Source organism: Danio aesculapii, chromosome 21, assembly GCF_903798145.1.
Source record: "Danio aesculapii chromosome 21, fDanAes4.1, whole genome shotgun sequence".
NCBI classification, from domain to species: domain Eukaryota; kingdom Metazoa; phylum Chordata; class Actinopteri; order Cypriniformes; family Danionidae; genus Danio; species Danio aesculapii.
This window is the reverse complement of record NC_079455.1, coordinates 35881680-35908683: the sequence shown is the minus strand read 5'-3', so window position 1 is coordinate 35908683 and position 27004 is coordinate 35881680. Positions and strand designations below refer to the sequence as shown.

General features: G+C 35.2%; 1 protein-coding gene across 5 annotated transcripts in view; it reads right to left on the bottom strand.

Annotated features, from left to right (window-relative positions):
* The window catches only part of ptpn13 (protein tyrosine phosphatase non-receptor type 13), a 166028-nt gene that overhangs the window by 120576 nt on the left and 18448 nt on the right, over positions 1–27004 (bottom strand). For all 5 annotated transcript variants that reach the window (XM_056446110.1, XM_056446111.1, XM_056446113.1 and 2 more), the window contains exon 2: positions 6543–6662. In XM_056446110.1, coding sequence (XP_056302085.1) covers positions 6543–6657 — 115 coding nt within the window. In that variant the 5' untranslated portion in view covers positions 6658–6662. The remainder of the gene's footprint in view (positions 1–6542; positions 6663–27004) is intronic.

Here is a 27004-nt window from a genome sequence, read left to right as displayed (position 1 = left end):
AAACATGACATATTTCAATGCAATAACACTATATTTTGTATATTTTGTATAGACACCATATATCATCATTTGTTTCCTAGGCCTTGTTTTCTAGCAGGTGATAATGTCTTGATAAATGAAAATAAAAAAATACAAACTCAGCTTCTATGTATGGAGTTACATAAAATTTCAGTTTTTTTCTCACAATTTATTTACAGTATTTAAGTCAAGTACAGTATAAGTAATTATATGACCTAATAAATGAACAGCAATCCATTACTTTCCGTATGCAAGTCAGTCCCTATAGGATGTTGCAGGCACAGTTTAATATATATATTCAGTTTTCAGTTTATATTTGAGGCCTTGAGCATATTGAAGATTCTTCTGTTTTGCTGTAAAAATATAAATAAAATTTAAATCCAGAGCCTAAATCTAGAGGGACATACAAGTAATTTAACCTTGTGCAGTTAATTCACTCTGATGTGATTTCTTGTCTTTCAGAAATGGAATGATTTTTGGTGAAAAATCTTATTTGACACATATTTTGAGAAAATGCCTTGAAAACTCAACAATACACTCTAGGCAAGTACTATTCTGTTGTGCTCATGGGTGTTCTTGCCCCATTGACTTCCATTATAACCACATTTTTTGTTTGCAAAGCCATGGCATGCATTTTCCTTCAAGTTAGTCCCTTTATTTATCAGGGGTCACCACAGCAGAATAAACCGCCAACTATTCCAGCATTTGTTTTACACAGTGAATGCCTTCCAGCTGCAACCCAGTACTGGGAAACATCCATACACATTCACACTCATACACTATGGCCAATTTAGTTTATTCAATTCACCTATAGTGCATGTTTTTGGCCTGTGGTGGAAACCGGAGCACCTGGAGGAAACCCACAGGGAGAACTCCACACAAAAAGTCCAACTGACCCAGCCGGGACTCGAACCAGTGACCTTCTTGCTGTGAGGCGACAGTACTAACCACTGAGAGACAATTTGTAAAATCTTTACCGTTACGATGGAAGTCAACATGGCAAAAATTGCCATGAACAAAGGGTAGTAATTTACTACCAAAACAATACTACCAAAACAATACACAAGGGTAATTGTTTATTTTAGGCCTGAACAATACTAGAAAATTATGCAATATTGTTGTTGAGAGTTGCGATAACGATATTTCCTTTGACATAAGTTTCAAAGCATTTTATCGATTGATTAAAAAACCTTGGAGGAAAATCAGATTTTTATTGGCCGTTGTCATTTTGTCTCTAGGTTAACTTACTGAAGAGTAGGGGACGAAGATAGTAAAGGTCAGATTGGATCAACAACCTATGTGTGCAGCACACAAATGCTTGACTATAATATTAATTTATTGCATTAAAGGAGATATGAATACTGCATTTACTATTATCGTGATGACAATAATTTGTCGATATCTTGTGCAGCCCTAGTTGCTTTGTCATTCATTACACCCTAGATTGAGAAAGTGTTTTCCATTTATTCACGGTTGTGACTTGCATTGATTGCATGAGCTCTGCTCTGTCAACTTTTAATGTTAAAAAGTCAACTTCACAGTTTAACCAAGTGACTTTTGTTGCTATTTTAGTAGTTTGAAATAATATAAATGTATAAGATATAATATAGAGAGAAATAAGTCTTTAAAATAACAGAAAACGTACTCGCAGTGTATTTCGTACCGTAATATACTACTCCAACCCCAACAATATATGACTTTAACTATTAAAAATGTTAATAAAAGTCACTTTAACTTTTCAAGGGTAAATGTTGTTGGAAGAAAGATCAAGTTCCCATTATGCAATTTAAAAGCATAAATAAATGGGAAACAAATTCATCACAAAATACAGAAAACTGCTCATTTACTGATATTTTTTTACAGAGTACACTGCTTTAAACTCTATGACTCTGGCAAACAAAAAAGGGGTTAAAATCTGTCTAGGATGCTGACAGAATGAGAATTGTCTCCTTGATTGTGAGAAACACAAGATCAGTGCGCAGGAATGGCAACAGATATCAGCAGAGAGAAGCTGGCATCATCTCAATGGCTGCAAACTGGCCACCAAACCACTCTTCAGGAAAGCGGGATTTCGGGGGACAATAAAGAGACTTTTGTTCACAGTGGTGACACACAACACTGCTCATTCTGAGACACAGAGGACGAACGTAAGGCTGAGTAAGCCTTCTCATAAATTTCACCCAAGTGTTACACTTCCTTCCAGAGACGATAAACAGCAGATAGAAAGCCTTTCTGCACAGGCACGTTGCTTTGAATCAGACTGATAGCTGCTATTTTTGGCCTGACAGCTTTTTTGGAGGTCACAGATTTATTGTAATCTCTCTTAAACAGGTGTGATTTGGCTAAAGACAATGTGAAACGCAAATCACACTGGCTGAATGTAAAATAATAGCCTTGAATTTACAAGTTATGTCAACTAACCTAACAAAAAAAATCTTAAGATCACAGTGAAACAAATACAACCAAATTAATATGTAGGGAGTCAAGGGTGGGGGGGGGGGGTGATTAGGGTCAGGGTTAGGGGGAATAAAAAAAAAACTCATTTTAATATACAGGAAAGAGAAATATATATATATGTGTGTGTATATATGTATGTATGTATGTATGTATGTATGTATATGTATATTAGGGCTGTCAAATTTAGCGCATTAACGCACGTGATTAATTATAAATATTTAACGAGTTAAAAAAAAATTACGCAAATAACACAGTTGCAGTTTATTTTAAATTTCCTGTTGTGGCCGATGTGTGTTCAGGGATGGCACGTGCACAGATGCGACCTAGCCGGCCACCTTGGGCAGCAGAATAGTGAACCCCCCTGGTCCTAACTTTCATCCGTGAACCGGTCCCTTTCGGGTTGAGGGCGGCGTCATTGCCGTTTGCCTAGAGCACCACTTCAGCTTGCTCTGGCTCTGCGTGTGTTTAACGTGCTAAGAAATTTGAAAAAGACCAAGCACGCGCTTTTAGAAGGAAAGATTCAGTACAAAACAATTAATGTCCCATGACCAGGCTATCCTGCGTTTCATGCAATTTCGGGTGTTTCATTTTTAATCTTTAGACTTTAACTGCAGTTCAGCAGTTCACGTTCATTCAGCATATTTTCCTTAAGGATGTTTTAATGGTGATCCTTTAAGGTAATCAAAAATCGCTGCTTACATGATAGACTCTTAATCAGTATTATCTTAATCATAAAAGCGGAGTATTGGTGTCCAAGTAAATGTACTGTAGTGAAAGTGGCAAATGAAGTCGCAAGCTGTCAAAGACAGCCACAGCCCTATTCTGCCTGTAAACTGCGTCCGTGAGCCCTCACATTTCATAAGTTTGACGTGTTTCCCCATGTATATACACACACACACACACACACATGTATGTATATGATATGCATACATATTATATTTTTTCCCATTTTGGATAGTTAAATACATTTCATATGCTGCAAAACAGTTGCAGGACGACACTGTATTTCTGTAACAAAATATCAAAAATTCAAAGTATTTTAAATAAGCACTTAAGAGCTTAAATGTGCTGTCCACGTATGTGGACACTCGAGTCCTAGGAGGTTTTGGTAAGGCACAGCCTTCGCACGGTCGCATAGCCTTTGGTGTGGCTGACGCTGATGCACACCTCTCAAAAATTGTAACTACACATTGCAATGATGCATAATGAAAGCTCTGTGATTGGTCGGCTTGGTAGCAGTGAGGACTGTGGGTGGTGCTGAGAGCCGCGAGTCTGATGGAGTGAGTGTTTACAAGTGTCGAGTACCGCAAAGGAGCTCCAGATGGAAACTTTTGTTTTGTGTTTACCTTATGATTAAAGTTGTTGCACGTCCACCAGTTCTAACCTCTAAATGAGTTTGAGCTACTTGTACATTAAGGTAGCGTTTAGAAAAAGAAAAAGAAAAAAACACCCGCAAAAAAACTCGACACAGAGGAACATAAAATCCTACTGCCAGCTAGCGTTTCGGAAGTGTTATTGCAGAACACAAACAGCACACAGAATTATAAATGGACAGCTACGCGCAAGGCATGTGCCATGGGTCATGCTGATCACTGAACGCAGTAATATAAATCAGCCTTATAGTAAATTTAGCAGTTTTCAAGGTTACCGCATTTAATCATATTGCATTGATAATGAATCACTTCTGAAATGTCATAGTGGCACACTTTAAAGCTGTAACAAAAAGTTTCACAATCATGACAAATGGAAAGAATTACTACAAATATTCAGCTTAAAGAAAACTGAAAACGCTACAGGTGACCAAACCAGAGAAACCAGGCGGACAAGGGAAAATTCAGATAGAAGAGAGCGTGAAAAGTAGTACAGAAACAGAAGAGGGATGGAAACACGGAGAGAAGGAATTGTTTTGAAATGCAACGCAAATAAAAAAAAAAAATAATAATAATAATTTTTTTTTTTTTTAAATCAGTCAATGCAAGGCAACAACAAAAAAATGCTAGAATGGCAAGGCACTACTGGTTTGGAGCGCACAAGATCAGATTTTCAGCATATTCAACATTCAACATTCTCTGCATGTTACTTGGCAACAGAAACTACCAAGTTCCTGAGAGGTCATAGATAATCGTTTCATTACAAATACATAAGAAAAAACTCAGAATTTATGCTGCATGCAGTACAAATACCTTGACTCACAATAGATTTCAATGGCAAACATGCTCATTTTCTAACATAAGTATAATTACACATTAGGAGCTCTGTATGTGTGAGGGTTGTCGCGAATTTTATATGTTATAATTTGGCATGGCACGATAACCGTTTTACGACAACAGTATCTCCAGCAGAAAATACCTCTATAGATGCCGTTTTAAATTGTAAAGAAATCTGTTTTTGAATGATTTTTTTTTCATTATATAGCCTGACATGTTTACTGCTCCATAATATTTTAAATATTTTATATCTTTGAAAAAATAAAATATATATTTGTGGGGGTTGTTGTTTTTTACCCAGACATTTAAAAAGAATATATTTTAGAGCAGTAATAAATCACAATACAGTGATACCGTAAAACTGTGATGTTTTTATCCAAGGTTATCATATCGTCAGAATCTTATACCAGCCCATGCCCAGTAATAATAGGCCTGCTTGAATTTAGTTCATAATTCCCTTATTATTGAAAAAAGTATTATTTGCACATCACTTCACCTAAAATGTATTCGTTTTGTTTTTTGTTGTTTATTTTGTAGATAACTCACAAACAAAAAATACATTAAAATAAAGATACAAATTATACCAAATGAAATTTGTTACAAAAAGAGCATTTTTATCCAACAAAATTAGGCTATATAAAGTGGCCAAAAATTGTTTCAATGTTTCCTGTTGCTATTTTGGATTTTTCATCAATTGTTTTTTCCAATGTAATTGAAAATTTTTGTAATTGAGTCATTCTTTAAAAGAGAGTGTCATGGTTGTTGTAGCTATTAAATCATATTGAATAGAACACAAATAAACCAATTCAGATGTGCGTTCAAACTGAAGCGTTAGAAAACGTGCAATAGGCTACCGGAACAGGTGCAAATTCTATACAGTTTTGCAACCCTAAAGCGCTCCACAGACTATTAAAATAAAATGGTCTATTGTTGCACAAACGTGTGAGACTTTTCCACATACAACATTACCAAATGTAGATAGACCATTAATGACTATACTACCATTTACAAACTACAGTGGCACCGCTAGTATTTTGGAGCCATAGTATCACGATACTACCATAGTACCGTTAAACTGTGCAACCCTATTATGTGTTAGAAAAGACCTTCGTGTTCCTTTAATTCTGGATGCCTGGTATTTACAACACATTTACCTACACCGTCAAAAATATTTTACTAATTTAGTTTCCATATTTTGTGATTCACAAGTGATTTCCGTTTATTTACAGTTGTGAATTGCTTCATGGGAGCTTGATCTATGCTCTGTTGACTTTTGATGCTGAAAATTCAACTCTACAGTTTAACAAAGGGACTTTTAATGACATTTAATAGTGTGAAATGATATAATGTTGAATGAAGAAGCAATATATAGAGAAAGAAGTCTGTAGAATAACAGAAAATGTACCTTCAGTTTATTACAAGGTTTTATAGCATAATATACAACACCACCCTAGACAATGTATCACTTTAAACCATTAAAAATGTTAATAAAAGTCACTTTTTCAAACTTTTCAAGGTTAAAAGCTGTTGAAAGAAAGACTAAGCTCCCATAATGCAACTCAAAAGCATAAATAAAAGGGGGAAACATAAAAACATGAATCGCAAAATATGAAAACCTTGTAACCTTGTGTCTTGCACCATAAACCAAGGAAGCCAGATTGTCAAAAACTCAGCATATTTTGTTCAGATTGCTGAACGCTTTGGACTCATTTTTATCAACAAATGTTCTGTTTTGCTCTAGAGATAGTAGACTGCAATCCAAGGTTTCTGACAATCTTTACCATCCCATGGCCTCGGGATCTGAGCCAGTGTGTCTGGTTGCAGTTGTGGGAGTTATTCAGAGGCTGGACGGTGGTTTACCTCTGCGGAGGAGCTCGTGCAGGCTCTCTGCGCTCTGGTTCAGGACGGCCCAGACCTCCTCCTCCTGCAGCGGCCCTCCTCGCACCTCCAACGCCTCGGCCAGAGACACATGCATGCTTCCTGTGGGTTAAAAAATAAATAAAGACATGTGCATCACTCGTATATAGGGCTGTACGATATATCACTTCAGCATCGAAATCGCAAAGTGTGAATTTGACATAGTCACATTACAGCATCTGCAATGTCTAGTTGGAATTATATCTAACCAGAAAACAGTTCAGAACACATGCAAAGTTTAACCCTAATAAAGTGAAAGATGTTTTAAAGTGTGTATTATTTCAAATCAATTTTTAACCACAAGAAATGACACAATTTGTATCTTTAACAAAGATTAATTGGACTTAATTATTTAAACATTGCAGACTACAGTTAAGATTTGAAGAAGATCAAAAATGTTTATCAAAACTGTCCTAATGGTGCGTTCTCACTACACGCGGATAAAGCATCAAGCGAGAGTGATTTACATGTTAAGTCAATGCAAAGACGTGAATAGACACCTTGCGGTGCGAATGAAGGGCGCGGATTGAGCGTTTTGTGTGTTTGACGTGCCGTGTTAACAAACCAGGAGCTTGCTCTTGTAGGGCCATAATTATGACAAAGCGCTTATTGTTGGTGTCCTGAGGGGAAATCCTCTTGCAGACACCAAACAACAGCTCATCAAACTGGCTTCATCCCAGTCTGAAGCACGACTGAAAGCTTCCATCATCCAGGTATAGTATCTGGAGGGGTTGATGAACTCACAGAGTGGGGTCAACCTCTGAAAGTATCTAGTGGACTCAGACCCAGTGCCGAACGAATTAACACTGTTTTTCAGCCTTCCTAAAGCACATAAAGAACAGCTACTCTCAATAAATCCATGTTAGCCATTTAGCAACAAAGCTAGAGTCACTGGGCAAACTAAAGCCCAACCCATGATGCGAATCTGCATCTATTGTGAAGTGAATTTGACATGCGTCTATTCGAGTTTGCTGAAAATTGATAATATTTGCAGAAATAGCAAAAATGCAAATAGCAAAAAAATGGCCGCAAATTCGGTTTGGCCTTGCCAATCAGATGAGGCCTTTACTATTTTTAATCTCAACCCTCAGTAGATGCGGCCAGGTTGAGGTTACCCTAGAGCTTAAAATAAATACTAATGCCAAGAGACAGGTGAAGAGGCCAATAAAGAATCTGAATTTCCACCGATATGTTCAGTCATCCATTTTAAGTCTAGGTTTTCCCCTTAACATAGCTTTAACATTTATTTATTTATTAAAAAAAATAATAATAATAATAAAATAATAATAATAATAATAATAATAATAATAATAATAATAATAAATAAATAAATATAAATAAATAAATAAATATATATATATATATATATATATATATATAAATATATATATATATATATATATATATATATATATATATATATATATATATATATATATATATATATATATATATATATATATATATATATATATATATATATATATATATATATGCGAAATAGCGAATTGAACCCCCAACTATTCTGACATATGCTTTACGCAGCGGATGCCCTTTCAGCTGCAACTAAGTACTGGTAAACACCCATACACTCTCACATTCACACACAAGGCATGGGATGATAACCGTTTTCAAGGTATAGCACGGTTTGGAAAAGTCAAGGTTTTAAAACTTGTAATACTCTGTAATACCGTTCCTTAGGTATGTGAAAAAAAAAATTATTTACATTTTTTAAAATTTTTTTTTTAGGACAACAATATCTCCAGCAGAAAAAAATTATCCAAAGAAGCCGTTTTAAATTGTAAAGAAATCTGTGTTTTAGAAACTAATGAAGACAGCAGAAGTCAATGATTCATTTTCATTATTTAGCCTGACATGTTTACTGCTCTAAAATATCAGAAATCTTTCAAAAAAAAAAAAGAATACAGTATATTGTTTTCAATGGGGAAATTTTTTTTAGTTTTTTTACTCAGACATTTAAAAAGAATCTATTTTAGAACAGTAATCACAATACCCTGATACCATGATATTTTTATCCAAGTTTATCATACCGTCAGAATCTTATACTGGGCCATGTCTATCACACATACACTTAGTTTATCCAATTCACCCATAGCACATGTCTTTGGACTGTGAGGGAAACTGAAGCACCCGGAAGAAACCCACGTGAACACGGGAAGAACATGCAAACTCCACACAGAAATGCCAATTTGTCCAGCTGGGACCCGAACCAGCGACCTTCTTGCTGTAAGGCAACAGTGCTAACCACTAAGCCACCATGCCACCAGAATGATCATTACAAATGATTATTATTTTTAAATTGCTGATAAAATAGCATTTTTTAAAGTTAGTCAAATCATAATAAATATAATTAAATCTCAACAACAACATCTCATATTTCCCCAGTATCATGCAGCCCTTCATTTCACTGTTGCGCTTCAGCTAAGAATGGCCAAAGACTGATGCAGAAAAGGAATGAAGTCGGAGTGGTGCATGTGTCCCTGTGTTTTTCTCAGAAAGACTCCTTCATTCATCCTCTCTGCTCGAGCTTGACGTCAATCTGTTGACTTTAGGAATCTGAATCATATGTTTGCCGTAGCTACAGCGAGGTTTCTACAGAAAACCACACGACCTACCAGGAATTAAGTGATTCACTCAAAATCTGATGAAACTGCACAGCTGATCCAAACAAGTGCCAAAACGTCATACCGAAAGGAGCGAATGCGTTCATGTCCTGTCAGGTCTAATTGTCAGGGTGGGTCAGTTACACTCCTTGCAGTGAGATGGTTCGGCATTGTGTGCGAACCTCTGCCCTGCTGCCACAGCTGCACTTACAAAGAGCCGTAAACCCCTGGAAATCCCAGCATGCTGTGTGGCAGGAGAGACAGAGGAAGCTCTGGGTTTAACGGATTACTTCTGAGCGGGCATTTACACGGGGCTACCTAAATACTAATGTGTCACATTTCAATTGAACTGTGGAGTCAGACTTTTTCAGTGTGGCGCGTGGACCAACGCAGCATCAGAGGGGTGTGCAGTATAGACACACACCTGTGATGCGTTGTGTGCACATTTTTGTTGATTAAAATATAAATATATATGAACAAAGAGAGAGTAATCTTAATGCCCTTTTAATGATTTGTTGATTAAATATATGCTTTAACTACTCTTATCACGTTTACATAATGTTGGTGTTTATTTTGTTTATATACATTATATTTATTAGGATCTATTTGACTATGTCTATTTCAGTGCTTCTTAGGTATGCTTGGTTCATTGTATATTTTTTGTATTGTTTTTAGGGTGACAATTTTAACATTTGTCTAGGGACAACGGATGAAAAATAGCATATTTTGCTAAATCTGGGGCTGCACGGTGGCGCAGTGGGTAGCACGTTCACCTCACAGCAAGAAGGTCGCTGATTTGAGCCTCGGCTGGGTCAGTTGCCATTTCTGTGTGAAGTTTGCATGTTCTCCCTGTGTTCGCGTGGGTTTCCTCCGGGTGCTTTGGTTTCCCCTACGAGTCCAAAGATATGTGGTAAAGGTGAATTGGGTAGGCTAAATTGTCTGTATGTGTGTGAATTAGTGTATATGGATGTTTCCCAGTGATGGGTTGCAGCTGAATGGGCGTCCGCTGCATAAAGCATATGCTGGATAAGTTGGCGTTTCATTCCGCTGTGGTGACCGAAGTGGCCTTCCCACTGCACACGATATTTGGACACGACTATCGTAATACGCCCCCTTGTGGCTGTCGCACAGAATTTTCAGTTCACCATGGGAGAGAATCTAGATTCTCGAGGTCTCCGAAATAAGGGAGTTATACAGAGATTATAAGAACTCCACGCAGCTCCCAGACTACTCTCCATTGGAAATGAATGGCTTCCAGTCTGTCGCTTGTCTTGTGCAGTGGAAAGGAGGCTTAAGGCAAAAAAATAAATAAATAAATAAAAAATCAAAGGCGTAAAAAAAATGAAGGTGTAACAAATTGTCTCTAGAACAGACCTGTGGTAAAAAAAAATTAAATAAATAGAATATTATTTATTTCAGCATTTTTTTCAGAAAAATCATGTTTAGACACGTTTAGAAATTGTGCATGTTCAAATCAGGATTTCGATATGATTTCAATTAATCACACAGCTCTATAAATACTAGTAAATTCAAAAATAAGCCTGAGGTGACGATGGTGGAAAATGTAATTATAAATATATGATATAATAAATTTTGTTATAAAAATTTTATATATTGAATATTTGTAGTTAAAAATCCCTATGACACCAAAACAATAAAAAAAAAAATCTAATAAATCAAAAAAACTAAAGTGCATTAGTTATTAGATTAACATCCTTTTTAGTAGTTGGTCAACATTATGTGAGTGTACATTTTATTTAAAGTAAATATAACCAACATATTAAATTAGATATTATTATCGCTTCTTTTATTCCAGACTCCTAGGTGCCGATCACACCAAACTCGCTTTTTGCGCATAGAGGCACCATTTTAGAATGATTTTCGAATGGCTGCAAACGTTTCGCATGCTGCTTATGTGCCCTGTGTGCCCCGCGTTTTAATCGCCTACTGCGCCTCGTGTTTTAACTGCCTGCCGTGCCTCGGGTTTTTGCCATTGTATGCTGTGCACTCGCAGTTAAAAAAAGTCAACTCCGAGCAGAAAAAGTGTGTTACGCCAGTCGCGTCTTTTTCATTCTACAATCAAATAAAAGCAGAGATGGGGTTTCTGTTGAGGTGCCTGCAGTGTTTGTGTTGTCAAGATGACTATAGAGACATTTGAAGATGGAGGAGAGACTAAAGGTTGCTGTTTTCAGTTATCCTGTGCTGTAGGACTCACAAATCTTGAATTTCACAATATTAAGAAATATTAAAATTATACCCAATATCAACAGCAATACCCACGCACACTTCCCAGCTGATTCAGTCATAGCGTCATAAAAAGCGCACTGTTTTTCTTGTCAAAAAAATTAAATTAAAAAAAATTGTATTTTTGAACAGAAAAGCGTGTTCGGTGTGATCGGCCCCTTAGTCTGAAATAGGGTATACTGTTAATAAACTCTTTTTCTTAATACATACTGTTTTATTCCACTTTTTGTTTTTTATTCTGTCTGACCATTTAGTTGACACCATCTCAAACTTTAAAGAAATCTTACAAAATCTTATTTAAATCTTTACTAAAATGTAAAATCGAGCAGAGCTATTAAATCAAATGAGTTCTTTACATTTTCAATAAAAGTTCATTGAACTTAATAGAAAAATTACATGAACTCAAAATTTGATTGCATTAGACTGAACTTACACTGAATAATTTAACCTAACCATACAGATTTATAGTTCCCAGCATGCTTTGTGTCAGACTGGAGAGTAAATATTTAAAAAACTAAGTGTTACTGTATATTTTTTGAACATGATTAACATAGGGAGACATGCTGTAGACTTTAATCTTGTTATGTAGAGATTTACAGAGGTCTCTGTCAAAATTTTATTGCAAAACTCAAATTGCAGATCCAGTTAAGTCAACAAAACTTAAATAGTCCAAAACACAGGTGTCAAACTCAGTTCCTGGAGGTCTGCAGCTCTGCACAGTTTAGCTTTAACCCTAATTAAACCCACCTGCTCAAACTAATTGAGTCCTTCAGGCTTGTTTTAAACCTCCAGGTTAGTGTGTTGAAGCAGGGTAGAAACTAAACTGTAGGGCTGACACTTCTAGTCTAAGTACATGGCACTCAATACAAGTCATAAATATTTTCAGTATATTAGTAAGAAATGCATTCTTATTAAATTAAATGAAGTAATTTTAGTTGAACTGAATTCAACTCATTGCCTCAATACAATTACAAAGTAGGGCTGTGCAATTAATTGAAAATTCACTTTCGATTTCGGCTTCTAACGATTATGAAAAACCATTAATTGAGATAAAACGATTATTGCATCATATACCGCCCCCTTTCCAGTTGTACACATTTGTTGCTCTGCAAAGCTCAGTTTCACCTGAAAATGACATTACAGGACATGCTTTTAGTAATGTAACTTTTGCAGCATGGGATGCGCATCATTCATGTACATTCGAATCATTCATGTTTATAAAAGCGTGAAAGAGATCGCATGCAGTTGTGTGTGTGCGTACTCAGCCTCAGACATGAGCAGAGCACACACATTTAAAGTAATCTTAATGTGAGCGTTTTAATGGTCAAATACATGCAAATTTGTGTCAAAACACAGTGTTTACTGATTATTCATATTAACCCTCAATTACGTAAAAAAAACAAAGTTGAGTTGAGAATCAAAAGACATGTGAAAGTGAAACCATAAATCAGAACCGTACTGCTTTTAAAGTGACAGCGCGCAATATTCCTGATGCCAACAACAAAAGGACAAAATCACTCACTGCTCTTAACTGAAGGACTTTTATAGCTATAATTAAGTTTTTTTTCTTACAGTGAAGATGCTTAAAGCACAGTTTGTTTCATATTTTTATTCTATTGTATATATTTTTTATTATTTTATATATATTTTACTTATTTACAGGGAGGAAAATAACTGTTTATATAGACTGTTTATATATGAAGTCAGAATTATTAGCCCTGGGTTTAAAAAAAACAGTATGGAGTAGAGCTGCTCAATATATAGTTTCAGCATCGATATCGCAATGTGATCATTGGCAAGTGTCACAATCCAGGATATGTTGAGTTTGAAATATGATTTATCATTAGCATGTGTTTTTGAGGCCTGTGGCTTTATAATGATTTTAAAAGCATTCAGACATAAAAAAATGTAACATCTGTAACTTTAATAACAATCATTTTTATTGAATTATCCTTATTTTTATTATTCAATTAGTGTACCTGAATATTGTTACACTCAGAAAACATTAAAACACAGTTTATTTCAACTGTATCTTTTTATTATTATTATTTATCTATGTTTGTCAATTTTTTGCAGATTCCCCAACAGAATAATCCCAATATATCTAAAATGATAAATTATTTTCAAAAAGATATTTGGGAGGAAAATAACTTTATATATACAGTTGAAGTCAGGGTTATTAGTCCTCCTGAATTATTAGTGGCTTTTTCCCCCCAATTTCTGTTAACGGAAAGATTTTTCAACCCATTTCTAAACATAATAGATTTAATAACTCATTTCTAATAACTGATTTCTGTTACAGTATCTTTGCTATAATGACAGTACATATTTTATATTTTTTTCAAGATACAAGTATTCAGCTTAAAGTGCAGTTCAAAGGCTTAATTAGGGTAATTAGGCAAGTCATTGTATAACAGTAGTTTCTTTTGCAGACAATCAAAAATATATACTGCTTCAGGAGGCTAATCATATTGAGCTTAAAATAGGTTATAAAATATTTAAAACTGCTTTTATTCTAGCCAAAACAAAACAAACAAGTCCTTCTCCAAAAGAAAAGAATATTAGAGGAAATACTGTGAAAATGTCCTTGCTCTGTTAAACATCATTCGGGAAATATAAAAAAAAAATTATTAAATTAAATAAATAAATCACAGGAGGGCGAATAATTTTGACTTCAACTGTATATCGTTTTGAATAATCGTGATTACAATTATGACCAAAATAATCATGATTATGATTTTTCCCATAATCGAGCAGCCCTAGAATAAACTTTATATTTGCAGTGTATATTTGAAAAAAGATACGTTTTGAACAATGACACACTTATGCTCCAAAATGCATGGAAATAAAAACTCATGTGACCGCAAAACCCGCTTGTCATTTACAGGGGTCTACTTCCAGCATCTGAAAGCAGAGATTATTTTTAAAAAGCTCTAAATCTCATTTTCGTGGGCCAAACCCCATCAAGAATGCAGTAAAATAAAGCCCTTCATCCACACAACACACTCAAGGCCTCTGCTAGAGCAGGTCACTCCGCAGATTTATGCAGGAATGCAGATTGTGGATGAGAAACAGAGAGTCAGAGTGAGATCAGACCCTCCCGTCTGCCTCATTAGGCCTCAGTGTGGGGCCTGTTATATGCAGATTGTTTTCCTGCGCTTTTGTTATTCCGACTGGAATGTTTCCCCCCCTCCCTCCCCTCATTTCTCTGGGAGCTGTGGAGCGTCAGCTCATTCAGAGCCCGCAGAACAGGGGTGAGAACGTGTATGGGGTATATTCAATATAGCAGAGCAATGGCAGGTCATGGGTTCGATTCCCAGAGGCTGCATGAACTGCTGTGCATAAAATATTGATAAAATATTCAGAATTTAAAAACACAGTATGGAGTAGAGCTGCTCAATATATAGTTTCAGCATTGATATCGCAATGTGATCATTGGCAAGTGTCACATTGCAGGATATGTTGAGTTTGAAATATGATTTATCATTAGCATGTGTTTTTGAGGCCTGTGGCTGTATAATGACTTTAAAAGTATTCACACATAAGAAATTGTACCATCTGTAACTTTAATAATAATTATTTTTATTGAATTATCTTTATTTTTATTATTCAATTAGTGTACCTGAATACTGTTACACAACATTAAAACAGTTTATTACTGTATCTTTTTCTTTTACTGTATTTATCTATGCTTGTGGATTTTTTGCAGATTCCCCAACAGAATAATCCCAATAAACCTAAAATGATAAATTCTTTTCAAAAAGAGATATTTGGTGAAATTGTGTTCTCAATATATAAATCGCAGAATATTACAATGTTAGATTTTTCCAATATCGTGCAGCCCTAGTATGGAGCACTTGGCACATTAAAATCTTCAGGATCACATGACTTGAACACCCCCAAAAAAAATGCTGAGTTGTTGTAGGGTTGTTCGGTACCATTCGATACTGAAATGTTTAAAAAGTTAATTTCTCCGCGAACATATGAATGTTGAGCATGTTCTTAAACAGCACTGATTTCCCATTGTGTTCACATGCTCAACAGAAATGACTGTGTTTGGCCGTGAAGGTTATTAGTTCACCAAATTCAACAACGTTTTTTAAATTTTAGTATCGATTGGTACCGAATTCCAGTATCGTGGCAAACCTAGGTTGTTGTAACCCAATGTTGGGTCAAATTAGGGCTGCGCAATTAAACAAAGTTCAATTTTGATTTTGGCCTCCAACGATTATGAAAAAACATCCATCGATATAAAAAGATTATTGCATCAAATCCCACCCCCTTTCAAAGCAATCCACGTTTGATCCTCCGCAAATCTCAGTTTCACATGGAAAATAGTAAAAGCATGCAGGATGAATGAAATTGAATGGGAACATCAAACCATAAATCTCTTAAAGCAACAGCGTGCTATATTCCTCCTGTCAACTGTTTTTATCATTATTATTAATTTTAAAAAAAAGACAAGGCCAAATCACTCACTGCTCTTCAATGCTAAGGACTTTGTAGCTTAAATTTCATTCTTACAGAGAAGATTCTCAAAGCAAAGTTTGTTTCATTTATATATTTTTATTCTATTGTTTTTTTTTTCTTTTCCATAATTGAGAACTTTATTAGTTTGTTTTTTTACTTTGTTTAATTTTGCTTGAGTGAGTATTAAGCATTGTGAAATCAATCATTGAACTGTATAGGTGTAATAGCAAATTTACTTTACAAAGAAAAAATAAAACTATACACACTATCGGTCAAAAGTTTGGGTCAGTTCAAATTATTCTGTTCATCAAGGCAGCATTTATGAAATGTAAGAAAATTGTCAAACATTTATTAGAAATTTTAAATAACCGCTTATTGCATGTGGTTTCAAGTGAAATTATTACTTCAGTCATTATTGCTTTCATTATTATTACCATTAATAATAATAATAATCACAATAATAATAATAATAATAATAATAATAATAATAATAATAATAAATGTTAGAGTGATTTATGATCATCTGATCATGTGACTGAAGACTGGAGTTATGAAGCTGAAAATTCATGTTTAAAATCACTGGAATAAATTATCAAATTAAATGATAAACTACTTTTGAACAGTTATTTTATAGTGCAATAACATTTCACAATTTTACAATTTGTACTGTATTTTTGATTATATAAATGCAGCCTTGGTGAGCAGGTAGAAGCTTATTTTAAAACTTTTAAAAACCATACTGACCCCAAACTTTTGATCCTATGAATCTAAGGCTACAAACTGTAAAAATACTGATTCTAATTACACTTCTAGTCGATTCTAGTCTTCTAGTCGATTTTTCAGATGAATTATCTGTTGAACTGCATCCCAGTCATCACAAATACTGCAAAAGACCTATTGAAACCCACATGGACCCAAGATTCTAATAGAAATCAGTCAAGTTTGGTAAAGGAAAAATCATGGTTTGGGGTTAAAATCAGTATGGGGGTGTATGAGAGATCTGAAGAGTGGATGGCAACATAAACAGCCTGAGATATCAAGACATTTGTTCTGCCCATTTCATTACAAACCACAGGAGTCTCATACTTCAGCCTCTACCTCAAAGTTGCTGAAAGCAAAGGAGGTCAAGGTGCTCCAGGATTGACCAGCTTAGTCGCCAGAAACGAACATTATTGAGCATGTCTGGGGTAAGATGAAGGAGGCATTGAAGATGAATCCAAAGTATCTTAATAAACTCTGGGAGTCCTGCAAGAACGCTTTTTGCCATTCCAGATGACTTTATTAATACGTTATTTGAGTCATTGCAGAGATTTATGAATAAAGTTGCAAGCTCATGGGAGTCATACACAATATTCATTCTTTTCCCACTGCACCATGGCTTTTTATTCTGTACTGTACATTATTTCAAAGCATAGCAAATCAGGCCTTACTGTCCTACTTAAATGATCAACTAGAAGTCAAGTTATTATTTGTTGTTTCTAAAACTTGGATAGGCGACAAGTCTTTTGTCAGGTAGTGTATATGCAGCTTAGTCATGTGTGAGCAATGTCTGCAAGTAGGATACAGTATATTTTGAAAGTATGCAGTACACTGGCATTGCACTGTAAACATACCATCACATTTATTTCACCTTCCCAACAATCCTCCAGAGCGCTCGCTCACCAGAGTGCTTATTCCAGTATGTAAATTTCACAAGTTACTTTTCCCTATCATTATGCATCATGACATTACTTCTAAAAATGTTTTTGGAGATCAAGCGGCAGTAAAACGCTCGAGACTGTAGGAGAATTCAGGTTATGTGGTATGTAATCACTTCAAGGAGAAATTGTGCATGTCTGGGAGAAAAAAAAAAGAAAAAAAATTTCTAGAGAAGGAAGTAAAATCAGTTTTTACAAGGTTTCTGACACGCAAGCAAAAACAAACACAGCAAAACAGGCACATCTGTATGGTTGGAAAGCTTTCTGAAATATGCCATATATTTCAGTCATATTTTAAATGTGGGTCCATAATTCCATGTTATTTAGCTTGTTTGGTAACTTTACAATAAGATTAGATTAGATTAGATTCAATTTATTGTCATCACACATGTACAAGTACAAGGCAACGAAATGCAGGTATACAATAAGGTTGTATTGGTTCTTGTTGTTTAATGCATTTACTAACATGAAAAACAATGAGCAGAACATTTATTACAGTATCTGTTCATGTTAGTAAAAGAAAATACAGTTGTTCATTGTTAGTTTACTCACGGAGCGTTAACTAATGCAATCAAGTATGACTTTAGATTTTAGTAATGGATTAGTAAATGTTGAACTATGATTTATAAATCTGTACAAGTATTGCTGATACTTAGTTCATGCTAGTAAATACATTACCTAACATGAAACCTTATAATAAAGTGTGACCACTTATTTTATATTAGTAAGTTTCTATTTTCATATTAACGGTTCTATTTAGTTTTAGTTAACTAAAATATGTTATTTATTTATAATTCTATAATTAAATATAACCATACCACTATACAGAGCACATACAGGAATCAGAGAGTGTTATTCAATACCTTTTAAGATCTTTTTTAAGACTCTTTCCATACATTTTAAGTCCTTATAATCACTTCAGGTTCCAACCGGAAACACTGGTGAGACTTTATTAAGACATTAAGTATTAATGTAAGAAATGAATCTAAAACATTATTCATATACCAAATAAAGATCTATTAAACCTAGCTAATTCCGCAGGTGGTCGCCTATTGAATTGCAGAAATAATGGTGTTGCCTTAGTTACTGCAATAAACAAAGCAGCATGATGTCAAATTTTATTGACTTCATAAACTACACAGCATTCTGATATTCGCAGATTTAATTCAGGCAAACTTTAGCATAAAAGCATACATTGCATAATCAAAAATGATATCAAATTTAATACCTTGTAATAGCATTTAAGACTTTAATACTTTTTAAGGGCCTTACATTTCTCCACATTTATGTATCAACATTTATTACTTTTTAAGACCCAGCGGACACCCTGCTGTACTAGCAACTACAATTTTTTTGCTTATTGCGCTGTGAATTATTACAGTAAAAAATGTGAAATGTAGTAACGGACATACAAATATTGCTTAATTAAGATATGCATGTTTGTATGCGTGCATGTATAGTTTTGGTTAAAGTGGGAAAATAATATTATAAACTGCTCAAAGCTGTCACATAAATACAATCACAAGATCTTAATGAGACATTTTTGTTGTTTACTTTCCATAACTGTTCTACGTCAAACTTTAAAATATTGAAATCCCAGAGTTTCTCTGAAAAGCAGAAACAAGCTTTTGAAACCTAAAGCTCAAACTACACAGTACTGAAAGAAGAGCCACAATGGATCGCAGATTCTAGCCAAGTTTTTCCCTCAGAGTGGAACAAGCAGGGGAAACAGAAATAAATAGCGTGCTCAGGGTTTTTCTGCTAGCAGTAACAAGGATTTTAAATGGATTCATCTTTGAAAGATATTTCATCAAGATCCACATGCGGGTGAAAATTCACCCAAAGAAAACTTTCCTAGTCTTGAGAGTATAACAATGATTTTGTTTTCTAATGTTGCAAATGTAGCAAAGATTATTGGACATCCCTGTCCCATTTTTGCAAAAGAAATGAATAAAATCATATTTTACATAAGTTACAAAGTGAAAAATGTAATGTATCACAAAAATAATGTTTCACTTTTCTCACTTTGGCAGCGTTTTATTATTAGCTCATAAACATGTTATTCCATATCAGAAATCAAACAGCCAGGACACTGGAGCATTTTAAAGGCGCAAAGATCAGCTGGTATGTTTATAAGCTGAACTACAAGTGATCCGCTGATGAATCGCGGCTTTAAAACACTCCAGTGTCCCTGTGTCTGTAGTTACACACAGTTTATAAACTGTGGTGAGTTTGATGAACTGATGACCTCCACGGCCAATCACAGTCATTTCTGTTGAGCACGTGAGCACAATGGCAAATCAGCGCTGTTTAAGAACGTGCTCAACAGCTCTCAAATATTCGCAGGAAATGGACAGTTTTAAAATTTAAGTACTGATTGGTACCGAATTCCAGTCTCGTGACAACACTACTGCACGGTCATAGTAGAGGTGGGCGATATGACCTAAAATTAATATCACGGTATTTTTCATCTTTTGAACGGTGACGGTATAATATCATGGTATTACTTTAAATAGCAAAATAATATACATCTCAAGGAAGAACAGACAAAAGAAAGTCTCACTTCTATCACTCTTTAAAAGTTTCGGTTTGGGTCATTGTAAATGCTCAGTCTCATTATGAGCTGATCTTCATTTCTCTGTGTTTCTGGAATAAAGCAGGCAAGTCAGCCGCACCAATTTATAAGCAGACAGAGCAGGATTCTCATGATGACCACCAGCGCAATACCGCTCTTTGTTATGAGCTGTAGTTTCAGTGTAAACTTAGTAAAGGTGAGTTTCTTTGGCGATGATGTGTACAGTGTTAGACTTTATATTTAGCGGACATTTGCGCTGAACACGCGGTGAATGCAACGCATCAAGATTCAGGCACCTTCTCCGAAAACACTCGATTGATCTCAGCTGGTGGATCAACATTTACCTCATGTCATGATCGCTGTCATCTGCGCCATTATTATTATTATAACTTTAGGTGAGGTTTGCAAACCTGTGCACTTTTCACTCTTCAGCCGTTTGCATTTCCTGCAGTAACAAAAGCTCCCTGTTATCTGACAGCGGGAAGCGTTGAGTGATTGACAGCTAATATGAACCAATACAGCGGCAGCGTAGAGCGATTCAGCAAGTTTTTAGAGAAAATCAAATCAGATTGCACTACAACCATTATATTCAGTCGCACAAATGCTCCCAAATATATTATGAGGGCGCATAGATTACATTTCGGGCGCTCATACGACCAAAATGGTTGCAATTTCGAGCCCTGTAGTATAAGGACATGTATTCAGACCACAACTGAACGTTTGAAGAAAATTGAATGCCTTATTATTTAGAATTAGCTATTATTGATGTAAATGCAGCCGTTTAAGGTGCATAATTGATTTATTACGGTATTGACGGTATTAGAAAATCCATGTCTTGGCGCAATGTCACACCGGTGTTGACTATGATACCGGTGTACCGCCCACCCCTAGGTCATAGTTAAAAGAAGTAAATGCTATTTGGTGTTTTCCTACTTATTGCTTTAGCTTATTTCAGCAAAAAACTGCAGCAAACTGTTTGTATAGATTAGTATTTTTTGCAAAAAAAAAAAAATAATAAATACAGAGAAACATTTTTTAATGAGCCTAGACTGTAAATAAATATCTGTAAATTAACAGTTTTCTGTATTTTATGTTTCATGTTATTATTTGTGTTTTTCAATTGCACCAGAATTGTATTCTCAACAACTTTTATTCTTAAAAAATTTGAAAAAGTAGCTTTTATTAACATTTTTAATAGTTTAAAGCAGTGTTTCCCAACCCTGTTCCTGAAGGCACACCAACAGTACACATTTTCCACCTCTCCCTAATCAAACACACCTGAATCAACTCATCAGAATATTAGAAGAGACTCTAAAACCTGAAGTTAATGGGTCAGATAAGGGAGACGTACAAAATATGTACTGTCAGTGTGCCTCCAGGAATAGAGTTGGGAAACACTGGTTTAAAGAGATATATTCTCTGGGTTGGTGTTGTTTTTTACGATGCATAATCCTTGTAATAAGCTGCCAGTACATCTGTTTTTTTACAGACTTATTTCCCTATATATATTATATTATATTATATTATATATTATATTATTTCTTATACAACATTAATTCCATCTTCTTCAAAAGTCGGCAAAGCGCTGATCAACATCCTATAATGCAATTGACAATACTAATAGAATATGTAATTAACAGATTTTCTTTACAGTGTAGCTTGTTTGGAGTATTTTTATATAAGAAAATAGAAGTTCAGTTTTTCTACATTTCTTGTTTATTTCAGTGTCATTACATGGGAAATTCACTAGAAATGTTTAAGTGAAAATTGCTTCCTGTTTTTTTTTTTTTGGAAGAGATGGAGGGTTAATGAGCAGGAAGAACAGAGCTTGTTTTAAGTCATCTTCCAGATGATACAGCCACTCTGCTTTCCCCATAAATGCCTGAGACAGGAGTCATCATTTCAGCATTTTCCATTTTGTTGAAGCACTTGGCAGAACGCATGCAGATTTTTATAATAGATGCGATCCAAAATGTAAAAAAAAATTATAAAAAATAAAAAAGGCATGGGGTAACAGTTTCCAACGGAACAGCAAAGCTCGATAGAGAGGATGTTTCATTTTCTCATAACATTAATCTGTGGTTGGACCCGGTTAAATCATCTGTAATTCTAAAAGCGGCCTGATGCCAGTAAGCTGAGCCGAAAATCTTTCTTGAAGACGCTTTTGCCAGGAGAATGTAAGAAACACTCCAAACTCCCAGAATGCTTTGCCGCTTGCCCTTACGCCCTCTCACGCTCTTTCTTACTCAATAGCTGTTAAAATAAGGAAAATCTGAGAGCCAGGAATGTTTCATACACAGATTTTCCACAAACAGATCATTGAGAGCTAAGAAGCTTGTATGACATAAAACAGGAAGCAGCAGTGCTTCCTCTAATTAACTTCTTCACATTTCAGATTACAAACAGTGGTTCTTGACTGGAAATTAAAGAACCAGCAAATGAGTTGCAGGTCCTTTCTGATAAGGTAAGAGTATACGATGCCTAAAACAAAGTTATAAAATACCAAAATCAAATGTAAAAACACAGATAGTGATTTATGCGTTTAGCTAAAAGCATCGTTTTAGTTTTATTCTGTAAACTACTGATGACATTTCTTCCAGATTTAAAGTAAACATTCTGTCATATTTAGTAGAGGTGTGAACCTACACTGGTTTCACAGTTCAGTTACGATTATCATGCCATTGATTCAGTTCAATTCGATATCTCGGTGCATCGACGATGCTTTCCATACACAATTTTTAGTGGTGTCAAAATTAATTGTTTTCTTTGATGCACCTTGATTCAGATGCAAACAATTCGGTATCAGTTCAGTAATAATCATAACCGGTTATTATGCACTGACGTCATTTATTACATACTGTATGCGTTGTATGGCATTAGCTTACTATAGTGAGGGAGGAGACAGCAAGTAACAGCTCCAACTACTTATAAAGCAGATAACTGTGCACGATTCACTGCTTGCGAGTTTGCTGGACAGTATTTTACTGACAGGGATGTATCAGAACCCAGCTAGGATAAAATGAAAGCTGTAAACTCTCTCTCTGTGGCCCCTTTGAACTGCTGGCATGTTCGTGAGGTAACGTTTCATCTCCTCTCTCAGCTGTTACCACAATAACGTTACTTGAGGATCCAGAGCGAGTTTTCTCCTCCGCGTCGCCGACTATAATGGATCAGCTGATCGTCGCAGCTGTTTAACATCAGTGTCCATGTCACTATTTGCTAAACAGCACCAGAGCCGTGCTGACCATTAGAGCCAATCGCAGCCTTTTCTGTTGAGCGCATGATCAATCATAAGCATTAGCATTAAGAACTCGCTCAACAATGCTCAAAAAGCAAGCAGGATAATATTTACATTTTTTATTTGCTATAAATGCTCAGGTTGTTCTGTGCATGTACTTGAGTTTTGTTTGATACATTCGGAAAGAGTGTACAGTTCATATATCTGATTGTATTATAAGGTAAAAAAAAATGTTTAAATTATATATAAACATTTATAAATTATACATTTTAATACAAGAATTATTGTGTTGCTAAGTAAAATATAAAATTGTGTATGGAAAGCATCGTCAATGCACCGTAATGCACAGCGATAACGAACTGAACCGAATCGATGACGAGATAATCGTAACCGAACCGTGAGACCAGTGTAGGTTGACACCCCTAACAATTGAATGTTTTATTTCACAGCACAAGAATTCTTGTTTTAAAATTAATAAATATATTTATATATTATTTGTAATAGAATTTTGTCCTTTAAATACAAGCAGTCAGATATATGAACTGTACCTTTAAAAACTCAAGTACATGCACAGAACAACATGAGCATTTATAGCAAATTAAAAAATGTAAATATTATCCCGCTTGCTTTCTGAGTGTTGTCAAGCAAGTTCTTACACCCCTATGATTGGTCACACGCTCAACAGAAAGGGCTGTGATTGGCTCTAATGCTCTGTCGCAGTTCATCGATGATAAACACTGATAAACGGCATGGCGATCACAGCTGATCCATGATAGACACGGGAGAGCAAAACTAGACACACACTAGTGTTAGTGAAAGACTGTCCACCAAATGCATTTTAATTTTAACTACTTAATTAAAGAGTATTTTAATAACTCACGCTCACCTCCCTCACCACAGTAAGCTACCGCAGTATAGCACATGAGATAAATGACGTCAGTACGTAATAACCGGTAAAGCTGGATTTATACTTTTGCCTGGCGCCACATCGCGCACCTCTGCTGACTGCGCGCATACCTCACGAAGCGAATGAGGCATTTATACTTGCTGCGTTCGTCATTGTGATATTCTTTAAAAACGACAGGAGGGCAGTCAAAAGAAACAGACCGTACAGTCAGACGGATAAACAGAGAAGAAGAAAATTTCGGGAACTACGTCATATCATTAATATCATTCAATATTTTTAAACTAATTATTTTTTGTATTTTTAGAAATTATTTGAATGATTATAAGGATTTTTATAACTATTCAAGATTTTTTTTAATCAAACTTTGATGCATCACTTGCTTTTGTTCATATCTAGGACAGTTTTACCTATTAAAGTTTATTAAAATATTAATTACAAGAGAACATGGGTTGCTCTACAAATATATATTATTTATTATGGCAAGAATAAAAGCAAAAAAAAAAAAAAGTACACTTACTAAAAAATACGTTGTTTTTTTTTTTATTTAGCCCAATCCACAATTCACACATTATTGTCTGGCTAGTTTCTGTCCTATACTTATGCTAAAAAGGCAATAATGGTCCAACATTCCTGACCATCAATCACCAAACACCAATAAAGCTTAGAAAAACAGGGCATCAGTATATTATTAACCGATAGGTTCAAATATTCCTTTCTAGTTATCAAAGAAATAATTGGTTCCTTAATTATAGTTTTGTAACTATCAAATCGTTTTAAATTCTAAATTGTAACATGCATCAGTGTAAAACCTATGACTGGTGGAAAAACAAGTTTTTCCAAACCTTTAAACAAAAACTTTCCTCCTTTCCCACAGCTATTGCAATTTCTGGCCAAGAATTATTGATCATCTGGTTTTCTCTAAGATCACGGATCATAAAGATGTGTGTGCAGGCATACCTGTTTCAAACTAAATCTCTTCAAAGTGTTTCAAACATGGAGCTGAGCGAACTGTTCGCTCGAGTCTCAAAAAACAAAAATCAAGTGCTCTGTCAGGCAAAATGATGTCGCGTTAATGTTGAAGATTACAAAAACATTTTTTTTTCAGTGGGTTAACTTGCACGGATGAACTGTTCACCTACAGTATAATATCGTAAATTTTGATTTCACATGGACTTCAAAGACATTTTTACCAATTTGTAAGACAAATAAAATCTCATGTTTGGTTACTTCATATATTCAAAGGTTAAAACAAGGTGCTAAAGAAAATACAATTCGTTTCCCCATGATCTCTGTCAATGTTACGCTGGATGCCGTTCAGAACAGTAGTGCTTCTGTCTGCAGTATGTGGACCAGTAACACAAGCGACTGGATGGACCACATTACTGCATGATGAATCTGTGCATATTTTTTGCAGCGAAAACAAAACACACTTTTACAAGGTAGAGAACTCCCTTTCACCCTGGATGAGTCAGTGCTTGGCTAAAAGATTAACCCTGCCCCCTCATCATTATCTTTTCTCTTTCCCTGTGCTTGTGCAACCTCATCGTGAATGTTCACCACCAGCTACATCTATCATTTCTACATTCGTACCTGGCTCTTTTGCAAATTTGCTGCAAAGAATTACACTAAATGGCTCCTTTTTTCCCTCTTATTTCTCAACAAGCTCCACCAGGTCTTGCACAATAAAGTCTTTATAGTAAATAAGACTCAAAACTTTTAGTTTATGACTTGTAAATAGGACTGGGCGATAAAATCGATATCGGTATTTATTGACTGAACGTCATTGTCAATAACAATAAAATTATTATTATTATTTTTTTAAGTTCGGCATGAAGTGCTATAGTTTTATTAAAATGTGGTTGCTGAGCACGCACCTTAGAAGTAATGCTAATAATCTAATAGGGTGTTAAGCCGCCTTTCCACTGCACATGTCATTCATTTCCAATGGAGAGTAGTGTGGGAGCTGCGTGGAGTTCCGATTATCTCCGTATGCGGGAAATTGGAATCCGAATTGAGCTGCGGATCCGTTGAAATATTTGAACTCCTGCAACTAGACCGGATGTGATGCATTTCAGTGTTGTCCAATCAGGTCCGTGCACGCGAGATGAGAAATAGTATTTTTTTTTTTCGTTAGTTTTTTTTAAATAGGAAAAAAATCTAGATTAAAAGAACATTTCTATTCATAAATGAGTAAAAAAAATGTAAAATATATATTGTCTCCACATTCTCCCCAAAATTTTTTTGCGATTTTTAGTATTTTAGTATTCATTCATTCAACCATGGTAAATGCACAGAGAATAAAGGCTCTTGCTTTTGTACTCCTTTATTTCGGACATTACGAGAACAGCTTACCTCCTATGGTGCACGAAAACACTGAAAATTCAGTGCGACAGCCACAAGGGGGCGTATTACGACAGTCGTGTCCAAATGTCCTGAGCAGCGGAAAGGCGGCTTTAGTTTTCAATGAAGGTGTGCGACTTGACCGAAGCATTTCCAGTGCGAGCACACCACAATTCATGTAAGTAGAACTAACCAATCTGCTTCACACTTTGTATAGAATATGCACATTTCAGTAATAACGGTAGACTAATTACTAATTAAACACAGCACATCCAAACACTGCAGTGCTTTTTTTACTTTTCTCCATAAA